Source organism: Pundamilia nyererei, unplaced genomic scaffold, assembly GCF_000239375.1.
Source record: "Pundamilia nyererei isolate P.nyererei 1_Seehausen unplaced genomic scaffold, PunNye1.0 scaffold00045, whole genome shotgun sequence".
NCBI lineage: Eukaryota > Metazoa > Chordata > Actinopteri > Cichliformes > Cichlidae > Pundamilia > Pundamilia nyererei.
The window spans coordinates 3,595,859-3,619,263 of NW_005187446.1; the positions used below are offsets into that span (position 1 = coordinate 3,595,859).

At 40.8% G+C, this 23,405-nt stretch overlaps 2 protein-coding genes across 3 annotated transcripts in view; both read left to right on the top strand.

Moving 5' to 3' along the window:
- The first annotated feature begins 666 nt into the window (after positions 1 to 666).
- On the top strand, positions 667 to 5,417 carry aqp10a (aquaporin 10a). The gene is made up of 6 exons (XM_005732121.1): positions 667 to 769; positions 2,402 to 2,528; positions 2,908 to 3,045; positions 3,128 to 3,246; positions 3,324 to 3,541; positions 5,153 to 5,417. The coding sequence occupies exons 1-6, from the start codon at positions 686 to 688 to the stop codon at positions 5,316 to 5,318; spliced, it is 852 nt and encodes a 283-aa protein (XP_005732178.1). The 5' UTR covers positions 667 to 685; the 3' UTR covers positions 5,319 to 5,417.
- Positions 5,418 to 8,796: 3,379 nt separating this feature from the next.
- The window catches only part of atp8b2 (ATPase phospholipid transporting 8B2), a 28,313-nt gene continuing 13,704 nt past the window's right edge, over positions 8,797 to 23,405 (top strand). Inside the window, exons 1-12 of one of the 2 annotated variants that reach the window (XM_005732123.1) lie at positions 8,797 to 9,001; positions 11,553 to 11,620; positions 18,828 to 18,886; positions 18,985 to 19,098; positions 20,299 to 20,397; positions 20,475 to 20,536; positions 20,668 to 20,740; positions 21,106 to 21,176; positions 21,290 to 21,369; positions 21,857 to 22,015; positions 22,094 to 22,182; positions 22,377 to 22,573. In XM_005732123.1, the coding sequence (XP_005732180.1) occupies positions 11,596 to 11,620; positions 18,828 to 18,886; positions 18,985 to 19,098; positions 20,299 to 20,397; positions 20,475 to 20,536; positions 20,668 to 20,740; positions 21,106 to 21,176; positions 21,290 to 21,369; positions 21,857 to 22,015; positions 22,094 to 22,182; positions 22,377 to 22,573 (1,028 nt within the window). In that variant the 5' untranslated portion in view covers positions 8,797 to 9,001; positions 11,553 to 11,595. Of the gene's footprint in view, positions 9,002 to 11,552; positions 11,621 to 14,385; positions 14,896 to 18,827; positions 18,887 to 18,984; positions 19,099 to 20,298; positions 20,398 to 20,474; positions 20,537 to 20,667; positions 20,741 to 21,105; positions 21,177 to 21,289; positions 21,370 to 21,856; positions 22,016 to 22,093; positions 22,183 to 22,376; positions 22,574 to 23,405 lie in introns of those variants that run through there. The other variant, XM_005732122.1, reaches the window with a different exon arrangement.

Sequence of the window (23,405 nt, forward strand, 5' to 3'; positions counted from 1 at the left end):
TTTAACAATACTTGGTTTTCTTGTATATCAACACACTTAGAAACTTGCTTTAGCTGCATGTAAACACGAAGCTTTCTTCTCCAAAAGAATATTCCTCATTACTTTACGTTCGTGCACAAAGCATATTTATATTTTTTGTTTGTTTTTAATTTTTATGGTATTTCTAAAGGTTAAAAGCCAAATTAAAGCAGTGCTTCAGTACACATACACAGAAGCGACTTTTATCTGCTCCCTTATTCACGTGGAGTCGCCACAGCGGGCAGCTTCGCTTAATTTGGTCGCTTTATTCAGGTTGAATAAAGCGACCAAATTAAGCGAAGAGTCGAGCCTCGAGGAGCTTTCCTTTGTTAGGGAAATGCGTAAAACACTATTCTCACACACACACTTTGTCATAAAACTATCTCGGCGGCTTCTTCCGAGTAGTCAACAGGTATCTGTATTAAGTAATATCTCTTGGCTTTATGGTGTCTGTTTATGTATCAGTCTTTAGCTGGGCCAATCACGCTCACTGCGCTGGCCAATCGTGAGGTGAGACGACCGAGTAAACGAGTAGTGTTTGTCCAGCTGTGAATAGAGAGCCGTAGGTACAGGGTAGGGGGGCGGTGGGATACAGTGACAGAAGCACTCAGTTGCCACTGTGCTCAGCGGGGTGAGATAAGTGGAGGCCTTTCATTTCACTCCGGCTATGTTGAAGCTACGTGCAATGAGGGTGAGGTGTCCCCTAGTACGAGAGTGCATGGCCGAATTTTTGGGAACTTTCGTCTTAATGGTGAGTGACTTTGAGATGGATTGTAATTTTCAAAATCAAAAGGAGAAAATGAATCAATCAAATGGGTTTTTAAAAAAAAATCAAAGCTGGAAAACAGTTTAGAGAAAGAAGAGTTGAAATGTGTATATGCATATCCCAAACCCTGGACAATTTTTCCAGATCCAGTCTAAGAATTATCCTTTAATTTTTCAGGTTTATTATTTTTTAATTTTCTAAATTTATGCGTAAAACGTGTAAGTAGCTTGAGTTTGATTTTATACCCTCACATTGACTGAATGTTTACGGAATCAAACAACTCTGGAAAAAATGAAACTACATAATAGCATCAGATTAAAATATTTTTTTGCCACTGTATCAGATGATTTGGGTTATTTTGCAGGCACAGGACCTGAGCACCTACAGTCATTGAGTAGATCACAAGGTCCTGTGTATACCAAAGTATTCTACAGTCAAATGTGAGGCCACCTGCTCAACAGTTCAAGCAAAAGGGCAATGATCCCAGCACAGCAGCAAATCTACAGCAGAATGACTGAAAATCAAAATGATCAACATGCTGCAATTTCAAGTCAAAGTGCAGACCTCAAGCTGTTGCGAGACCTTAAGAGAGCTGTGCATAAAAAATACCCACAAATCACAATGAACTGAAGCAATATTTTAAAGGCTGGGGGAAAAAAATCCTCCACAATGATGTGGGAGACTCATAAACTGATGACTAATAGTCATGGAAAATTATTACTTCAAGTTATTGCTGATAAAGCTGGCTCACTGAAAGACTGGGAGCTTTCAGTTTTACACAGTACTGCAGAACCTGTTCTGTGAAAACTTGTCACATGACTTTACATCTATCACTAAAACTAAGGCTGAAGCCAGGTGAAGGTAATTTTCTTAAAAATAAAATAAAAAATTGCTTCCTATGGGATTTATAAGGTGTTCTCAGTCTTATCTCTCTCAAGCATGTTTGTTTTCTGTAGGAATCAAAGTCAGCTCTGCAAGACATAAATGAAGTAATCTGAAAAATGCAGGCGTGTGAAGTTGGATACATAAATTGATGTAATGCATTTAAAGAAAGCACAATCCATATGAGTTGAAATTGAAACCCTTAATTGTGCCACATGTCTAAAACAGTTTTCACCTGACTGCAGAATCTCTACTGAGATTTTATTGGGAACTTTGCCTGGAGTTAGAACAGATTACAATAATTTATGCTTGTATATCAAATATTAAAAAGATTAAAATTAAGAAAAAGATCAAAAAAATATTAAAAAGAAGTTATATTTGCAACTTATGTAATTTTCTACATAAATCTTCTCATCTGTGGTGAGATCACAATGTAACAGCCATACTGTCCCTTACATGGTCATTCAGATAACACGGGTCATTACAAAGTCTAAAGAGGAGGGCATTAAATTACACTTTAACAAGAACAAATTTGTCTCTGTTTATCAATTAGTTAGTCAAGAAAGATATACTGAAATTTGCTCATGTGCTTTCCTCTACGTCTATTTAAGTTAGTTTTGATGTCGGCATTTTTAGCTGTGGAAAATCTCGTTTCTTTGTTCACCTGAGTTTTGCAGTAACTTCTGACTTCTCATGCACCTTCCACCTTCTCTGTCCTCTTTATCTGCAACAAAGCTCTTTGGCTGTGCTGCTGCTGCACAAGTAAAAACCAGCAATGAGACTAAAGGCCAGTTTCTATCTGGCAACATGGCCTTCTCTGTGGGAGTTATGTCAGCCATGTATCTCACCAAGGGCATCTCAGGTAAAAATTTAAAGATATCCATAATGGGCACTAAAATTTCCTTTTTTTTTTTTTTTTACATAGTATTACATTTAAACTCATTACAATATGCTCTGCACAGTCTAAAATCCCTCAGGTAATTATGACTTTTATTGCAGTTATTAAATGAGTACACAAAATTTATCACCAGAGCTCTTTACAAATAAGATAATAGATAATAATAAATTATCTACTTTCTTTTGCAAAGTGTTTGCTTTGGCTCATACCTATGACAATCCACTGTTATATGATAACACAGATAATCAGAGACACGATCACCTGCCAGTGTGTCTAATTACCTTCATTTTTAACTTTCACCTTCCTGTATCCTTCTCCAAATATGTACCCTACATCCCTGCAGGTGCCCATCTGAACCCAGCGGTGACCCTGAGTTTCTGTGTTTTGGGGAAGGTGTCCTGGTCGAGGCTCGTGCCCTATTCCCTCTCCCAGGTGGTGGGGGCTTTCGTGGCGTCGGGGGTTGTCTATCTCGTCTACTATGGTTTGTCTTTTTAATTTTTGTGACATATAAATAAAAAAATGAGTTTGTTTTGTTTCCTGCAACACCTCTGTTTCGGTCGCAGATGCCTTAATGACTTTTAGTGGAGGAGTGTTGACTGTGTACGGCAGGAATGAGACTGCCTCGATATTTGCCACATACCCCTCTGACTACCTTTCTGTGGGCAGAAGTTTCTTTGACCAAGTGAGTATAATTATTAACAGGATTGGATCTTTAGCAGCTGCTCCCGTACCCAACGTAATGAGTTGACATTTCATTAGGTAGTGGGCACCGGCATGTTGCTGTTGTGTATCCTGGGTTTGGAGGAAAAGAGGAACACCCCGGCTCCCTCTGAGCTGGTTCCTGTTGTAGTGGCAGCTGTCGTTCTGGGGATCTCCATTTCAATGTCGGCTAACTGTGGTGCTGCCATAAATCCTGCTCGGGACCTGGGGCCTCGCCTCTTTACCCTAGCTGCAGGCTGGGGGACTGAGGTCTTCACGTAAGTATCTTATCTGCTTAAGTTATTGGTTTTATTGAAACTTTGTTTATGTCTTAATTTCACAAAAGTATGTCAAAGATTGTTGGACAATGGAAGAGTTATCCTGAGGGTTTTTCCATGAAAAAGCTGTTTTCTCTTTATAATCTTATGATCATGTGAGACGTGAGGTTCCACAAATGCTCAGTGCACAGTGTCTTAAACACTTAAAGCTGCGTTATAACACTATGGGCAGAAAAACAGCAAAACAGGCCAAGAGAAACACAAATTTAACACAAGATCAACATGTAAGGCTTTTATTAAACAGACAAAGAGGAATTCATCTCATCTGAGTTGAGTTTATAGCTTCTTGATTAATTATTATCAGGCCTTTCAGCTTATTGTTCAGCTGTATCCGAAATAACAGATTGTTTTTGTTACTGATCGCAGTAACGCGATTACCCTTTCAAGTAACGAGTAAAGGAAGGGATTACTATTGCAAAAAAGGAATTAGATTACTGTTACTTTCCCATAAGCACGCTGCGTTACTAGACCGTGATTTATTATTTATTTTTTTTCCGAGAGTGTCTCATGACAATGATGTAAGCGCGTGCGATGTTCGGTACGGACGTGTGCAGATCAATGATCAACCATGGATAATATATAGAGGGTGGAAGCACTGACATTACTTTGAGTTTGATTACGTAAAAAGTGACAAAAACATTAGCGTACGCTGTATGATGCGTGGGAAGAAAACTTCTTTTTACAGCGAAAAAAACTCCCTAAACTTCTGAGCAAGTACCCTAGCACGCTGCCACGGGAATGTGAAATTCACAGAGAAACCCCCGGATCCTCCCACTGGCATGACCGCTACGGCACCGGGCAAACCCCCGCCTGCTCCGCTCCTGCTAAACAGGCTAAAATAGATTTAAGAGCAACAGGACGACGGAGTCTTTGATTTTATTTATTTTCTGCTATGTTTTACTTGCATCTCTTTGAAAGAGTGAGTGTAAACACAAAAAATAGTTTTATTTATATGTTGGAATATGCAGAAAATAGGTTTAAATGTTAAACAAATTTCTTCAAGTCAAAGACTGTTGCATATAATTTATTTTTTGCTAGATGCAATGTGCATAAAGTTAAAAGATTAAAACAATTTTTATAAAGAGACTTTCATTTGATTACATTTTATATGATGGAGTCTGCAGAAAAAACTAGAATTGGGCTGAAAGGCCTATTGCTTTATTACTTTTTCAGGTTGTTTATCATGTTTTTTAAAAAGTAACTAATTAATTCTGAAAATAAGTAATCATTAAAGTAACGGGATTACTTTTTTGGAGAAGTAATCCCTAATTACTTTTTCAAGTAACTTGAACAACACTGCTGATGGCTGCAGACAGATTAATCGGACCTGGTTTTCTATGGAAATGATCTTGATGGAAGGTGTCGACCTACAAAACAAAAACTGCTGATCTTAGACTAAAGAACTCTGAGTGAAGTTTGATATTTAAATATTTAATATGCTACTCTCTGGGGGGTTTTCACTGTGATAAATTCTTCTATCGAAGTAAAACCTGTTAAAAATAATGAATCTGCACTCTTAACCGTGATGTCCTGCTGCTCTTTGTTCTGCAGGTGTTACAACTACTGGTTCTGGGTACCATTGGTGGCTCCGCTTGTTGGAGGCGTTTTCGGTAGTTTGATGTATCTCATCTTTATCGACTGGCAGCTGCCTGACCCAGACCAACTTGAGAGGATTTCCACCATCAGTGAAAAACTTGCAAAAAAGGAGATGAGTTAAAGGCTGTGAATTTTTAAAGTTTAACGCTGAAACTACTTTTCTACTGTTAGAAAAAACAAAAAGGAATATCTTCTTTCAAATGATGTAGCTGTTTGCTCCTTAAACACAGCCAGCAGAGGTGTGTGTCAGTCATAAGATAAAGCTGTTTGTTTACAATGAAATGTGTGTTTAGTATAATAATCACTGTGTGTCCTTTTTTGACTTTGTAGCTGGGAAAACTGCTAGCATGTTCACCTCGTTGTAAATCAGATATAGAGGACTGTGTAGATTTAAACAGTGAAATCCATCTTAGTCCACTGGCTGGTCTATTTTACTCCCCTCTGTTGTTTTAACACATTCACATTCTGGCATTTCTGCCTGCAAATATTTCACTTTTATAGAAAACAACACCAAAAATTCATCCTTAGCTATGACTTAATATTTGTGAAAAGGTTTTACTTTTATTTTTTTCCTTTATGTTTTATTCCCCTGTTTTATGTTTTGTTTTTTTGTTTTTTGTTTTTTGTTTAACCCGTGTCTTGTTTCCCCTTGATGATATTATGAATTTTATACATTAGTCTGTCAAAAGATGCATGTAGTATTTGAGGGACACTGTAGATAAGTTTTTTTCAGTGTTTTTAGGTTTCTGTGCTCTCATAAAGGAGATATCTATCTATCTATCTATAGAGAGAGAGAATAAACATATATATATATACATTATTTTATGTAAATTGAACAAATTATTCTCATTTCAAACTACTGATGGATCTAGGAGGACATTAGAGGAAAAAGCATGACCTTCAAGGTCTGTGCTGCTTCTCCATTTCACTTTGTTCTGTTGTGTATTAATTATGCTACCTCAGTGTTTTTTGCTGATGGCATTAAAAACAACCCTCATTCCCAAGACATGTTGGGATTCTGTGCAAAATGAATAGAGTGCAATGATTTGTAAATCTTGTAACGAGTGCCACCTGGAAGTTTGCTGCTCTCTGTCGTGTGATTGGCAGAGAAGTCTTGAAAGCACACTGAGGAGGGCAAGGCAGCTCTCATCTGTGGAAGCTCCGAGACGATGGGCTCGCTCTGGCATGAGTGAGTTTGTGCTACAGTAAAGGACTTTTAGAGCTGGATCAAATGATGACAAGTGTTTATTTATTTTTTAACATGTGTCTTTGGGCATTTGGGTGGTGAGATTAAGGGTTTGGTTGTTTGTTAAGATTTAAAAAATTAAACTGACGTCAGTTTCAAATGTTTTTTTCAAACATGTTTTGCGGCGCTCATTGAAGTGACTTGTCTTTTTAATTTTCTTTCTTTTTTGAGTTGTACTACAAAAAACTTGGATTGCTAATTGTGAGGACAAATCAACTTTTTTCTCTGACACTTGTCTTTCCCTAAATCTGCTACAGGTGACTCATATCTTTAATTCTTGGCAGGACTGAGACCCAACTTGCTTGCAGTGTATGTACCCACAGGTGAATGAATTAAACTGACTATTGGCAGCAGTGCGGTGGAATGTTTTAACTTATTTTGGAGGGTGTCGTTTTTGTTTTGTTTTTTGTTTTTCTTTTCTGGGGGGCGGGATCTCATCGGAGTAGATGGTTTGTTTGTTTTTTGCGGGCGTTTATTTGAAGTAAATGTCACTTTTAAAATAATTTGGTTTTAATTTAGTTCAGTGGACTCACAATAATGCTTACAACCTCATGTAACTAATTGGTTTAAATGGAAAGAGGTCAGTAACTTGAGTGATATATAAAAAGAGCATCTTGGAGAATTTCTTAGGAGCAAAGTTGGGCAGAGATTTACCAACCTGCAAAAAAATTAATTTGTGGAACAATTTCAGAATAATGCTCCACTTCAGGTTTTTATTTGTAATATCAAAAAATCCAGAGAAACCTCTGCCTGAGAGTGTCACAGTATGCGGCAGCACACTGTACAAATTTGCGAAGAGGACCCAAAATGCAGACATCAAGGAACGTGGACAAAACTTGAATGTTAACAGAAAGTGAGCCGTTTATTAAGGCTGGTGAAAACTACACGAAACAAAAGGTGGAGATGAAGCTAAAAAATAAACTGGGGAAACTAAAAAACAAAAAAAACATTAAAAAAACAAAATGTAAAACCTGATGTGGATACAAAGATACCTGGAATCTAGAGCATGAAACACAATGTGGCACAAAGGACAAACAACCTGACAAAGAATGAAGAGAAACACAAAGACTAAATACACACAAGGGTGATTAGGGGAAGTGGAAACACATGGGGAAACAGCTGACACTAGTCTGACATAACACAAAGGAAGCAAAGCTGGCTACACTGACATAGGATGCAGACCTTCAAAATAAAGCAAACAGAATGGAAAGCAGACATGACAATACAATTTCACAACATGGACAAGAAGACAAGAAACATGACAGACTAACACAGAAGACCTAAGTGAAACATAAACTAAAGGCAACCAAAAGATAATCAGATTTACTCAACATATAAAGGGATAACTTAAGAACTGAAACTGAACACGCTGGGTCAGAGACGCAGGATCGTGACAGTGTGAAGCTCAGTACTAGATGACTGTAATCTTCAGGCCCTTTTGGGTGTGATATTTTTTTGTCATGACAATCCCTGCAGGGTCTCAAAAACACTTCCAAAAATCGCTGTCTGTGAACACAGTTCAACCTCCTGTCCACAAGTGCAGGTTACAGCTCAATAACTGCAAAGAAGCTGTCTGAACGTGATCCAGCATGTTCTTTGGGCCAAAGCTCATTTAAAGAGGACTCGGGCAAAGGTTAAAGCTGTTGTGTGATCAGCAGAGAGGGATTCTGGGATCAAACAGCCTCACACCTCTGCAGACTTTGTTCTGTAATATTTCACGCCTTGCAATGATATTAATGGAATATGCTGTTCTTTTCGCCTTTGTGAAGCTCAACTGAGTCGGGCACACATTACAATGTTAACTTCAAAAGTTTCCAAGAATAATTCAGAATGAATAGTTATACGTTTCAATGTAATGCACCACTTTTAGGCTGAACCCTTAAATGATTAAACCCGAGGCAAAGTCTCAGTAATGTTGACCAGAGTTTTCCAAAATAAGTTGGAGCAACTTGTAGCAAAGCAGCCACAAATCTTCACTATAAATAATTCATCAGAAAATCCGACTTCCCACACCTGGTAGTATGAATGAGTGGAGGCTTACAAAGATGTTGGAGGAGATGGCGCTGACAGACCTGTAGAGGGCGATATAACACAGAGACCAAATAAAACGCTTGAAAGGCGATGAGGTGTGTTCAGGCTGCTGAGGGAAGGAGCGACTGTTTATCAAGTTTAAAGTGTTAAAAACGGGTAGCGTGCCGTCAGCACGTGCAAACAGCATGAGTGAAATGCCGCAAGACTGTGCTGCCACATTGAATACAGAAGTAAAACACCTACGGGTTGTCCGGTGTGATGTTGGCTTCCTGATTGCAGGAAGTTCAGAGAGAGGAGAAAGTGAAGGAGGTGCAACCCCTCCTCCTGCTCCTTCTTCTCCTCTCCGGCAGCTGAAGCCAAACCCTCCCTTACCTCTGCACGGTGCCTGTCTCCCCCCTCCCACCTCACTGGCCTTTATCATATATCACAAAGCGTCGCCTCTTCATCCCCCAGACCTCATCATGACCTCAGCGACAGGAGCAGCGAGGACGTCTCCAAAACCCTGTTTATAACGCAAAGTTGCCAAGGTAAGATCCCTATGCTGGTCTCTCTTAGCTTTGGGTAGCTGCTCCCTATCATCATCATCATCTTCTTCTTCTAACATGGTCATGAGGATTTGCTATGCAGTCTCTTTATCCTCTGCAAATATTGACGCGAGTCTCGCTTTGCTTGTGAAGCGTTCAGCTCTCATTGCTGCTCCAGTGTGACCAGGCTCATCCTGTACAGTAGGTACGGCTAGTTTCACCCTCACACCTCTGCAGTAGAGTTCCTGTATGTCGGTATTAGTCATAATAACATTTCCAAACTCAAAGTGAAACTCAGTCCCGCCACTGTGGCGAGCATCACTAGACTGAAAGCATTCGCTCTTAAGGTTACTTAAACCAGGGCCGTGAGCTTTGTGGTACACTAAGCTTACTTAATAAACGACTACATCCAAGGCAGAGCCTGATGGCTTTTACCTATGATAGCATTATTTTTAATGGGATGCTGTGCAGCTATACTTAAAGCTACATCAGTGTTTATTTACATACTTGTGGAGAGGAGAAAATATCCTAAAGCACACAGATAATGTCCTGAGTGCGTAAGCATACAGTGGAGGATATTCCTTCTGGAAGTTGCCTCAGTGGCATACAGCAGTGTTGTTGCTTTTTCTTTGAACAGGTTGCATTGTCAGCAGACAGCGCAACATGTTATTAGCAAGTTAGTATTTATTATGGTATCAAACAGATTAGTCTTGTAATGGTGTTGAATCAGACAGGCATTGTGTAAAAGAAGGTTACAGCCTGCACAGCCTGTTATCAGAACATCAAGTGTATGCTGGTTTAACTCTGAAAGTGTTCCACTTTGTTGGCTTCCTGATGACATTGTTAATAAAAGGCAGCTTTGTGGTGTTTGTAACATTACTGTGATAGAACATAATGCAGATTTCATGTACGTAAGGTGTGCTATAGCGGTGCCAGTGCTTTGCCTGCAGAATGCTTTGATGTGACCATGTGTAGAGGAGGCACGGGGACTATAGCACATACTGGGAGCAGATCATTTCAAAGCGATGCACCGCGTACAAGACACGAGGAAAAACCAAGTCATTTAATTTTGCCTCAGGAAATATATAGCCTGGTCTGTTAGCAGGCTCATTGCATAATAACCTAACTTTGTTAGTTATCTTTTAATCTTTTGCTGTTTCGGTTTCATGTTCTGGGCTTCCTTACGAAAGTTGTGATGTGAAAGTGGTGATCTTGAGATTTATTTCAGCAGGCTTGCATGCAGCTATAGAAAAATAAGTGATTGCAATACATTATTGAAAAGAACTGTAAAATCTGTTCTATAGCATGGATCAAATTGAACCTAGCAGGTCCCTTCTGACCATTTCCCTAATTACATCCCAGCAGGCTGAGTTATTATCCTGCTGTATCTCAAGTTTTAGCTTTTTAGGTGATTAACAACACTGTAAAATAGCGTAATAATGAATTTCCGAGCTTCAAATCCTCTAATACATCAGCCTAAATCCAGCAGGAGCAAAGAAAGGAATTCTGCTCAAAGGCCAAGAAAGGTGTTTGGATATTTACTGTGCCCTCACTCCCCTGGCTGCCAGCGTTATTTCATAATGGCATTTCTTGGGTCCTGTGGGTTATAGAAGATGCCACTCACAGATGGAGAGTGTGTGTGTGTGCATGTTTGTGGAGAGATGTGCAAGAACATGGCAAACACTCTCACTCATTAGTACCTGTTAGAATTATAAATGGGTGGTATATATAGGGTGGAAAGTGAGCAGAGGACATGGAAAAAGGGGACTGTACGTCAGGCTGAGAGATAATGTTGGGAACTCTAGCTGAAAACTGATCAGCTCAGCTCACATGGAGAAAAACAAAGCAGCTCTTTCTCAGGAGTATTGATTAGATCCTGGCTCCCAGTCAGCTACCCCTGACTGTCATATTGTGTGTATCTTGTAGTATCCACAACAAAGGCAAGGCAAAGATTATAATGCCTCACCTGTCATGCCTTTTAGCCTATGTACTTAGCTGTGGCAAAAGAGTGAATAAAAGCAGTGAGGTGTGTGATATTAATAGGTCAGCATAAATGATGACAGGAGAGAAGAGAAGATGCTTAACTGTGCTATGCATGCAAAAAATGCTGCTCCATTACTCTCTTTGATCCACTATAGGGAGAGGCTGACAGTGGATCTGGCCCCAGCCACCAGAGACAGTGTGCTACAGAGACAGATGCAGCTCTCTGTTGAATGTCACATCCTCGTTATGGCTCAAAAGAGACCAGAGAGAGCCTGGTGTGTGTGTGTGTGTCGTGTTGTGCAGTGGTTTTAATGCTCGACTGATTTTCACTGTCTAAATGGGAGGGCAAAGCTGTGAAAAGAAAAAAAAAGAAACATTACAGTAAGTAGGTTGCAACACCTGGCCGTGGTTTGGCTTGAAACTGAAAAAGCTATTTCCCTTCCACGCACAATCACATTTTTATGGCTCCCATTTCACTTTTTTTTCCTGCTCGTGCTCTGTAGACGGTCAGCTCTGTAGTCTCCCCTGTATCCTCCTCAGTCTCACCCACCTCCCTTCTTTCCCTTGGCAGACAGTCCCATGGGCCAGAGCAGAAGGACGCCAGCAGAGTGGAGATGTTCAGAAAGAGGCCTCCCCCAGGTCAGTACATTAATCACATCTGCAGTTAAACTAGTTTCATCCAGTGTGGCTTGACAATGAGAAATGCAGTTAACCAAATGACAACGTCGACATGGAAGGTGTGATGCATGCTGCTCGATAGCAAGAATGCATTCACATATTTATCTACAGGCAGAAACAATATGCTGGAAAACAAACATTCAATACATTTCAGACTATCATAATGTATTAAACAGCACTTATTACTGAAGCTCATCTGCAGATTCCCAGACAGACAATGTATTATGACACCAGTTCTCTGGAGGGAAGGGTGGGGGCTCTAAAACAACCAGATGGAAATGACTGAAAGATAGAAGTTTTCACAAACACTGGCCGAACACAGCTTTAGCCTTCAGTTCAATTCAATTTTGTTTATATTTCACCAAATCACAATAACAGTTGACTCAAATGACTTCATATTGTAAGGTAAAGACCCTAAAATAATAGAGAGAAATCCCAACAGTCAGACAACCCCTTCTGAGCAAGTACTTGGAGAGAGTGGGAAGGAAAAACTCCCTTTAAACAGGAAGAAACCTGCAGCAGAACCAGGCTCAGATTGGGGGATCCATCTGCCACAACTTGTTTTACATAGTTTGACAGTATCATTAAATGTTTCTGTGGTTAATAAAACAAAGGAGGTTTCCAAATTATTACTAAATTAACTATATAAGTTATTTATATCTTACTGATTGCTCTTAAACCCGGTGGGGCAGCACATTGGTTGCTTTGTGTGTGGACTTCGCATGTTATCGCTGTACCAGCACGGACTCTCTCCTGGTATTTATTGTCTTGTTGTCTAGTAATTTTATTTGTTCTATACGCTGCTGTGAGAAAGACTGCCATCGAAAAGACTTTCATTGTACAAGCTGCACAATGACAATAAAAAATCTATCTATATAGTAGTAATGTTCTGGTTTGGTTACTCTGGGGTTATAAATATGGCTGTAGGTGTGAATGGTTGTTAGCCCTGCAATAGACTGGCAACCTGTCCAGAGTATACCTTGCCCTGCATCAGCTGGAATAGGCTCCCAGCCTCTCTGCGACCCTGAACTGGATAGATGTTAAAAAAAACAAAAACAATTGGGAGTAACATTCTTAAACCTGACTTTTGTGTGTGTGGCATTGATGTAGATGTATGGTAATGCCTGACTCGGGCTCCAAGCACCGAGAGGCATTTTAGCCATGAGAAGTCACTTTTCAGACCTCGAAAAAGTAACTGTGAAAAGGCCAAGTGTCTCAGGTGTGTGCTAAGTCCGCACAGAACCAGAGTACTAGTTCAAGCTAGTGAACACTAACAAAGGATCTCCAAACAAGTCATACTGTCCCCTTTTCTCATTTCTCATTTCCTGCATTCTCATTTCCTCTCATCTTGGTCCTTCCCATCAGAAAGATGAACAGAGGAGGCGAGGGAGAGAGAGCACTTTAACAAAATGAGACATTCTGGAGCCGTAACCCAATGTGAAAAGATTTTTAATCAAACCCACACAAACTGTGAAGGCCTGAAAGTTTGATCACACAGTTAAATAACTGAACGGCGTATGGACTGAAAGGACTGTAGAGTTTGTTGCATATATTCCAGCTGTGTGACACCGCTTTTATAAAGCGCTCCTGCAAAGGATACATCTTTCCTGGCAAGCCTCCTCTCTCCTCAGTCCTCCAGATGCATTTTAGGAGCTGAGACGTCCTTCAGGGAGGCGCACTGACATGGATTTCAGGGCCAGAAGCAAGACGACAGAGGAAAGGGGAGACTAGGAGGGACAGATTATAGAAAGTGAGAAATGAGAAAAGTTCTCTGTTCTCACAGTCTGACGGTTTCGTAAAGCGTGTGTTTTGACTGCAGTTGATGCTCGTTTGGAGAAGAGGCACTGGTGTAAGCAGAAAATGCTAATTATTAGAATACAAGAAAAGAATAGAGATTAGGTACAGGTGAAACACGAGGTTTACGCACGGTAAAAACCTGACTAATGTTGAGTGAATAAATTAATTAATGAATTGCCATCATTGATTAGGTGGTAAGTGGACTATGGTATTTATATACTGCCTTTCTATTCAATTTGAGCTCTCAAATCACTTTCTACTGCAGTCTCATTCCCCCAATCACACTGAGAGTCATACAGAAGTATTAGCCGTGCTTTTATCTATCTTTCCCTAAGCCTTCACACGATCTGTGTGCGCTCATCTCTGAAAAGAAAAAGTCAAATCAGAGCTCGTGATCTCTGAATACAGGACGCCTGCAGATGCTGATCAAAGTGAAGTGGTTTCATCAGTGATGCATTGCAGGTCATTAAAGAGACTGCCATAATGTCATTGTTGTACCTTGCCGTCATCAGTCCCCATCCGTAATTGCTGCCCCGTCAAATCAGTTCTGATAGGTGTAAACTAACTCTTCATGTGCCAAAACAACCTGCTGTTTGTAGAGGAAGTTGCCTGTTCGCCCCCCGCAGTGCTTTGTTTTGGTTTCTTAGGCTCATGCTTCACATATAGATCAGGGAGAGCCTCAGCCTCAACACGAGGATCGCCGCTCAGCACGTGCCCGGGCACCTGTCTGGCCCTTCCCACTGCGGCACACCTTCTAACGTTAGGATCACGCAGGACACTGAACTCCTGCACCGGACATTTTGGCTCCAAACGACAATTGGACTCCACACACGAAAAAACGACTTTAGATCCAAAATGGCGACCAGTTTCGGCTGTAGGACCCGTGGTGATGCGGCTTCCATGGTAACGCCTCTCGCCTTTGAGATTGCGTAATGCCTACACATCATCAGTGTTTATGTTTCGAATGAGGCTGACATAAAGCACGATGTTCACAGAAAATACAGGTCCGAGCCCTGCGCTTTATTTTCCTAATTAGAAAAAAAGATGACATCACTGATCCCGCGGAAGGAGGAAGACGAATCAGCAAGGGGTGGACATCGCGTGCACGTGTGTATATTTTGGGGGAGGGGATGGAGCAATAAGCAGCGGAGGCTGGGACTGGGACTGAGTCTCTAATCTAACTTGACTGAGCTGGGGCCGGAGCTTCGTGCGCGCGTCCTTGCGGAGACGTGACGGTCAGATGTGGCTGTGACTTGTTACTGAAACAGCGCATAGCCAGCGATTTAAGGAAAAAAAATCATCACACTGTGACTTAAAGAAATTTAAGATGACAGTGCTCAAAGACATCCCGGAGAAATGGTTTCCAGTCGTTCTTTTCCCCCTGCAAGGAAAGAAAAAGAGAGGACTGGATGGAAGAAAATCGAAAAAGAGGCGGACAGGTACGAGTCTGTGCGGGGAAAATTAAGGCTGAAGTTGGGAAGAAGTCTTTACTGTCTTCACCGCCAGGAGGCTGTTCATCGTGCAAACTATTTATTTATTTGTTTCCTAATAAATATCATCTCTCATCTTCATCCCATCTGAGTCCAAGTCTCATTCCTGCTGCTTCATCTCTCTCTCACTCTCTTTTGCATATGTGTCATATTACATCTCTGCATCACAGACCTAGTTGGTTTGTTTGGGGTTTTTTGCACTGTAGCACTTTGTGTCATCAATGACTGTTCAGGTTTTTACACATCAGCATTCTCCTAAGATTTAATAACAGAGAGATATCTGTTGTTCTTCTGATTTCACACTTCAGTCTGTATCTTTTGGAGTTGACCCCAACAGCCTTAAACTAGTTGCTTAATCTCAGCTGTTTTCCGGTGTTACGTGCTGACAGTGAATCATGCCAAACACCAGAGTTTTGCTTGGATCCGGTCTAAATATGTGGCTGATGTTCGTGTCTCTGCTGCGTGAGTCCCTGATCAATCTTTCAGGCGCCAGCCCTCCTCTGCACTGCTCCATCTGTATTCTTATTCCTTAGGTTAACTATCTCAAATCACCCTGGATGTGCACCTTCATTTGACCTCCACTCCATCATTCTCTGATTGTGTCACTAGCATTTTTTTTCCAGCAAATTAGATCACCGTATGCGCTTGCTGGGCTGCACACGACTCCGCTATCCCCTTTTCACCTAATTAGATCAGCCACTGTGAGTGATGCTCACTTCTCTGCAGTCTGATCTGACCCTGACTTAGTTTTAGTCGCGGCAGGGACATTAGCGCTTCCCGTACTGCAATTCACATTGAATGACTGTGGTCGTTATTGTTCCGAATTCAATCTGCACTAAATCTGTTGTGCAAGTGTGTCGCTTGTGGAGACGTAAGGAGATTGTGTCCTCACATGTCCAGGCATGAGCAGAGACAGTGTTAAAGAGACAGGAAGGTAGATGAAACAAAATTAGTGCTTTTGTATTAGGTTACAGTTACTCTTTCTATATGACATTAGTTATTTTAGTTTAAATCAATATATATTAACTCGTTTGTGTCTCAGCCCTTTATGGAAACCTTATGCTGGGAGTAAGGCTGCCACTGAAAGTTTCTCCGTAATGGAGCTTTATAGATTCACGCAGGTTTACTGTATGGTATGCAGCTTGCGTCAGGGCTTCTAATGCCCTTGAAGTTGTCAGAGACATTAAACACTTACTGAGCAGTTTGTTAAAGATGCTCATGCATTTAGGCTGAGGTGTTCAGCTTGCACAGCAGTGGCTGGGACAGACACAGGCTGGTCCTGACTTCACATTGGTGCTTAGCTGGCACAAGGATCTTGGCTTTTCCCACCAGGCTTGGCACTGCATGTCAGACAGATCTCTCTGGTGGACATTTGTCTCAGAAAACAGCACGATGACCTTCGTCTTAGGAGGAGAAATGCCAAAGGGATTGGAAAAGTTTGTGGATTGTGCACAATCACATTCACAGCTTTTTGCATGCACCCAGAAATCTCACATCTGTCAGATAGAAACTCCAAGAAAGGGAAGTTGATGCCTAAAACAATTTTTTCTTATGTAACTATTTAGATTTTTTTCTAATAAATCGTGCTACTCAACAACAGCCACAGTGACTGATAGGAATATTAAAAACAAAAGTAACTCACTTGCTTTTGGAAACAATGAAAAACAATTTGCCTCTTCCTGGGGGCTTTGTCACACTTACATGCTTTGGATCATACAAACTAATTTTAATAATGAACAAAGTTAAAGACTACAGTTTTGTATTTACTTGCGTTAACATCACTGTGGAGGAATTTTGGTCCACTCTTCTTCGTAGAATTGTTTTAATTTAGTCGCACTGGATGGTTTTCCAGCATGTGCAATCTTTTACAAGTCACGCAAAAATATCTCAATCTGGTTTTGTGACTTTGGCTCAGGAGGTAGTGCAGGTTGTCTATTAATCAGAAGGGCAGTGGTTCAATCCTGCACTTTTTCCGTCTGCATGCCAGAGTGTCCTTGGGTGAGATACTGAACCCCCAAATTGTTGAATGTTAGATAGACAAATATATTAAAAAAGAAATCGGGAAGGGGCAAATACTTTTTCAGGGCACTGTGCAACAAATTTTGACCATGCTTTTGTTTTCTCTGCCTTCTTTTTCCGGTCCTGGCAGATAGTTACTCTTCACTGAGCGTGGTTCTGCTTGAGGTCTCTATGTGGTAACAGGGAGTTGCCAGCCTAACAAGCAGTTTACCGGAAATTATTGCATTGTTGGGGTTATTTCTATAATGTTGTATGGTCTTTGCTTTACAGTGTAAAGCACCATGAGGTGACCGTAGTTGTGAACTGACCTCTTTTTAATAAACTGGAGCAAAATACATTTAAATATGCCAATATTTTATCAACATTACAAAAAATGATGTAATCATTTCTGCTAGTGTCCATCTCATTGTCAGTCTCACTCAACACCATCAGCAATAAGTGGACGTAACGTGTTTTTCTAAATTGACTAAAACCACCCTGACAAAGGCGCAGCAGGTCTAAAGCCAACCAGAGCTAATCTGTCACATCAGATCTGTCTTATAACCTGACGGTAAAGTGCAGCTCTAATGGGATAACTTTAAGTGGCCTCTGTCTCTTTTGGTGAAGCTGAATGCAGCAGGGACAAAGATGTAGGTTATGAGCAGTGCGAAAGCTTCACTGTGCTGCAGAAACACAGGAAACCACAGCGTCTTTGTTTATGTGCCGGCATTTGATTATAGCCTATCGGTTTCTGTTGTGTGATGTCCCTTCCTGTGGCACCTCACTGCCTTTCACAAATCTGTCAAAAGTATGCTAAGGACTGTGCTTTCGTGCACAAAACATGCGCTTGGTCTTGGATATTATTACTTTGGTGTGTGTGTGTGTGTGTGTGCAGCCCTGTTCAAAATGACCAGTCATTTCATTTTAAAAGCCATTTCATTAATATTAGAAGAGAAGCGACTGGTGTTGGAGGAAGATGAGGAGGGGAACTCCCAAACTACTTTGCATCAGCATAACAGAAACCTAAAAACAGCAATAGGATAAAGTGCAAGGTCAGGAGGAGGGGTGCACAAGAGATTGAGCACAGGAAAAAGAAACGGTCTTAATTTTACTCTCTGAAACTTGGAGACTATACTATGATCTGCCTTTATCGGTGCCTAAACCTTTGCACGCACACTTATGTTTGGTTGCGTGTATTTGGCCACGACTGCACATCTGGATAATAACAAAGAGTAGTAGCAGCTAACGAAACATCAGCGGTGATTGGCCTGCTTATTGGTTTTGCATGCCTCCGGCCTGACACTCTGTATCTATTACACTCAACCAATGCACAGCACAGTCACCGATGTATGAATACATGCTTCAACACTGCCAGCTGTTTTCTTCCATACTGACCTGTACAACTGCAATTGCACTCAATATAATACAGTTTTATATAATAACACTCATACATTCTGAATGTCCATTACCATTAGTAAGTAAGATAGCATCCATAAGTATCTTGTACTTTATATTCTAACCTCAATCAAACCTTCTGTTCATACTACTTCATTTATCTTATTTGTTTTTCTATGCTCATTACTCTTTTCGTTTCTTTTCTTTTAGTGTAGTTATTTATTTTACTGTGAGGGCAACTCACAAAGTAAAACAATCATTGCTCAGTGTAACCACTGTGTTTTGGGGTGTATATGACAATAAACGTCTTGATTTCACTGCTTGATTCCCTCTCTTTTGTTTCCAGGTTTTAGGAAGCTGTGAATAGTGCCGACATTTTTAAACTCTGCAGTTTGCCAAACATGCTAAAAATTCGTCCTTATGCAGACTTACTGCATGTGTTTGTTTTGATGCCTTAATGACTCATCTTGTGTGCTGTGTTTCCGCAGAGGAGGAGAGAAGGGTCAGAGCCAATGACAGAGAGTACAACGAAAAGTTTCAGTATGCCGTAAGAGAGTTTGCTGTTTTCTATTGTACATATTCGAAATCTCTATACTCGTAAAGCAATTTAACTGAGAGGTATTTTCTTCCCTCCTAATCCTCCAGAGTAACTGCATCATGACATCCAAGTACAACATCATCACGTTTCTGCCCGTCAATCTGTTTGAGCAGTTCCAGGAAGTAGCCAACACCTACTTTCTTTTCCTGCTCATACTACAGGTGAGAAATCAAAGACAGACAGGAGGCATAAGGGGCACATGATTTTCTAGTTAACGCCCTTAAAGGACCGTGATCAGTAACTGTTAGTTAAAGTTTGGTGGTACAAAATTAGATGAATATTGGTACATTCAAATTCCAAATGGCTGATCTAATCTGTTGTAGAAATGGAAAATAAGCTATTAATAAAAGACTTTCAGGGAAGTAGTGAGCCTCACAGTTTCCTGCACTTGAGAATATGATGAAAAAAAACATCAATGCGGAATATGAGATCAGTTATTTCATAACAAATCATTTCAAACACATTTCACTGGCAACAAATGCCTCTTGATTATGTCATAATGTCTAGTGGATGGAGTAACATGAAAATTCATACACACAGTTAGCTCATTGTGTGAATGAGGCAAACTATATGCTGTAAGGCCAGACCAGAGGCCCAAGGCCACTTCCCCCTGTTCTCTCCTCTAGCTTTCCTGTCATAATAAAGCCAGAAAAACACACGTGCCAGAGGCTGGTCCTTGGAACTTTTTCTGCACACCAGCAGCAAAATTTCATTACGTGCAATACTTTGGTACTGTACTGTATGATTGTAGTGATGGCATGTTATCAGTTATCAATATTTTAAATAATAGTAAATGAGTGTGCAATCAAATGATATGCAGGGAAACCTGCACATCATTAGCACGTGACTGTGGGGCAGTGAGGATGCTGATTTTAAGTCCAGGCTAACAGAGCTGCTGTTAATTCTTTTATGTTTTTGCATTTTTAGAAGCCACTGTAAGTTCTCCTGTTCATTAGGCTAGAGATATTGAGTTAGTTGCAATCTCAAACCTTGCTAGATAAAATGAAACCATACCCCCTCAGCTCCTTTAAACTCATTTCAAAGCCCCAAAATGTTATATTATGTTATAGTTCAACTAAAAGCAAGGTTTGGTTCCTAACACTCTGGTGAAGTTAGGGGTCTATTATTGAACAAATGCTTGTTTTAAAACTACCCAAACAAACCAGTGTACTGTAGCTTTGTTGTTTTTGCCTCCTTGGTACTGTCTCACCACGATTTTGTACCATCAGGTACACTCACCATCATAACAAGCTGTCTTTGATGTGGCTGGGGTTAGACGTAGCTATCTCTGTATCTTACACTGCCTTTGTGTTCCATTTGAAAAGTAATTTGCATAATAAGCTTTGTCTCCCTGTGTTTAGTTGATACCTCAGATCTCCTCCCTCTCCTGGTTCACCACCATCGTGCCTTTAGCTCTGGTGCTGAGCATCACTGCAGTAAAGGATGCCACGGATGACTACGTGAGTATGTTTTCATGCACCACAGGCACAGATACGAGTCTGTATTTCTACTACACGTTACCTTTTGTCATCTCCAGTTTCGTCACAAGAGCGACAACCAAGTGAACAATCGTCAGTCTCAGGTCCTCATCCGTGGCTCGTGAGTCATTACATCTGACAACTTACCTGTTCAGATTTTACCCATCTCTTGATTTAAGAGGTTTCTTAAAATAGAGCAGCATCCGTTACTTTTTTTTTTTTTTACTGTTTCTCTTCGTTTTGCTCTTCCAGGCTTCAAAATGAAAAGTGGATGAATGTTCGAGTGGGTGATATTATTAAACTGGAAAACAACCAGTTTGTGGCAGTAAGTGTGCACCCAGCACAGAAACAAAAGAAAACATAGTGATCAGTAGTCCGAAAAGGCCCATTTATCTACCATTACACCAGCTTAGTGTTCAGCACCAGCATCTTCTCGTGTTTTTAGACCTCTGTTTGATCATAATAGCTTTCAGTAGACCACAAGCTCTGATGCTAAATGGATTGTAATGCATTATGTGCCTCATTAGAAGTGCTACATTTAATCACTAACATGCTTTCAGTTGCAATTATTCTGCCTTTTCTTGTAGCTGTAATAGATGCAAACAGTCGTTGCTGTGTCATCAGCGCTTTTCTAGTTCAGTCCATGTTGACCGTGCTGATGCTAATCTCAGCTGTTGTATCCATTTTCAGGCTGACCTGCTCCTGTTGTCTAGCACTGAACCTCATGGTCTCTGTTACATCGAGACAGCCGAGCTAGACGGGTCAGAAAACACGCTGCACCTCAACATCTGTTCGCGTGACCAAAAAAAACCTAAAATCTGCAGAAGGAACGCAACACTACATCTAAACTGCTGTGTGTGGTTTTGTCTTGCAGAGAGACCAATATGAAGGTGCGTCAGTCTGTGTCAGTGACATCTGAACTTGGAGACCCGAACAACTTGGCTTCATTTGACGGTGAGTTAGGAGGAGAAACTTGTTTTGTCTTTTTGCATTGCAGAATAAGGATTAACGGTTTTCAGCATGCACCAGGAAGCTTGAATCAAATGTTTTCTCAATCATGCTAATGCACATTTCACACTAAAATTCACACATACACACAAACAGAGACACACACTTTCTGTACGGCTCCACCACCAGTGAATGGCAGCCTATCACACAGCCACCGCATCACTGTGTCAGCACATCACACCCACACACTCCTCACCTGCTCGGGAAAATGCATTACTGCAGCAAATCTGCTCACGTTTTGCCTCACATCAGCTTACAAAAGGTGTGTGATCCTCCCTCTGTGCACGTGTTCAGGTGCACGACAACAGCGTGATGTCATCCGGGTGATTAATTCAATTCTAAAAACATAGCAGTGACTGGATTCAGATGACTATGAATGAGCATCTAATTTACATTTGTGTGTTTGCTTGTCCACACTCTTCTTTGTTTGAAGGCGAGGTGGTGTGTGAGCCTCCCAACAACAAGCTGGATCGTTTTTCCGGGACTCTGTACTGGAGAGAGAAGAAATACAGCCTGACCAATCAGAACATGCTCCTCCGAGGATGTGTGCTCCGCAACACAGAGGCTTGCTATGGCCTGGTCATCTTTGCAGGTAGGTGTGTGCATGTTTGCACAGAAAAATAATGCATTTGCTGTATGTTGCAAGTCTTACCCTGTTTCTGTTTGCCAGGCCCAGACACCAAGCTAATGCAGAACAGCGGTCGCACCAAGTTTAAGCGTACGAGTATCGATCGATTGATGAACACACTGGTCCTCTGGGTAGGACATCCCACACTTCTCATTTTCATAGCTCATAACTATTTCAGGACATGATCTCACTGGCTTGAATTTAGTTTCATATATCTCCACTACTGATGTATTCTGTTCTAACTTAGGCTTAAATGACTATAGATCTAACTGTAAAATTCATTTATTTACTCTCTACTTTTTTGTCTGTGTCCATTTTCTGTCAGATATTTGGCTTCCTGGTGTGCATGGGTATGATCCTGGCTGTGGGTAATGCAGGGTGGGAGAAAGAGGTGGGGTCCTTGTTCCAGAGCTACCTGGCTTGGGACACTCCTGTGAATAACTTCCTGTTCTCGGCCTTCCTCTCCTTTTGGTCCTACGTCATCATTCTTAATACCGTCGTGCCTATCTCTCTATATGTCAGGTAGGAAGAAAACAATAGTTCTATAAGAATATATAAATGATGCTTACAGACAAAAACCCTGTGTTTGCCCTTCCCACATATAAACTGGTGTTTATAAAGAAAGAATGTATGGACCTCATGGATAGAATACTGTGCAAAAGTCTTAAGCCAACCCTCATTTCCTCATATTTTGCTTACTTCATACTTTTTTTAATTGTCTTGAGCAAAAGTGCTCCAGACTTTCTGAAAATCATTTATAGTGTTTCTTTGGACATTAGCTTCTTTTTCACTCATTTTCAGTCCAGTCCGTGTACCTGACAATGTTCGTAGGACTGCTTGTTTTTGTGTGCTTGTTTTTGTGTGTTTGTTAATCATTAAAACATAAAAATGAAGACTAACTCAAAACCTAACACCTCAACAACTAAAACGAACTATCTACAACAGATAAATAGCATCTGAAAGTCATTATGGAATTGGAAAAGACAAAGCAAAGACCTGAGGCAGGACCTAAAAGAAGCGTCTGCTGTTCTCTGAAGCTTCATCAGAAATGGCCTCAATAGTAGTGCCCCTGTTAAGAAGCCATTTTTAAGAACTGGCAACAAGTCTGATGGAGTGATGAATCCAAATAGGAAATTTTCACATTTGTGTTTAGTGACGGCTGAAATCAAGATGTTCACAGGAGGTAAAGAGAGAGATACAACAGCGTCTACAGCCATCTGTAAAACATAGTCGAGGCTCTGTCTTGATCCCAAACACACTGCCAAAGCAGTTAAAGCATACCTGGATTTAAACACACACACACACACACACACACACACACACACACACACACACACACACACACACACACACA

What these genes read in the sequence shown, in the direction of transcription:
- aqp10a (XM_005732121.1), top strand. Translation starts at nt 686, where the DNA reads ATGTTGAAGCTACGTGCAATGAGGGTGAGGTGTCCCCTAGTACGAGAG. An exon ending in TCTCACCAAGGGCATCTCAG is followed by an intron (nt 2,529 to 2,907) that starts GTAAAAATTTAA and finishes ACATCCCTGCAG; the next exon opens with GTGCCCATCTGAACCCAGCG. An exon ending in TGTCTATCTCGTCTACTATG is followed by an intron (nt 3,046 to 3,127) that starts GTTTGTCTTTTT and finishes TTTCGGTCGCAG; the next exon opens with ATGCCTTAATGACTTTTAGT.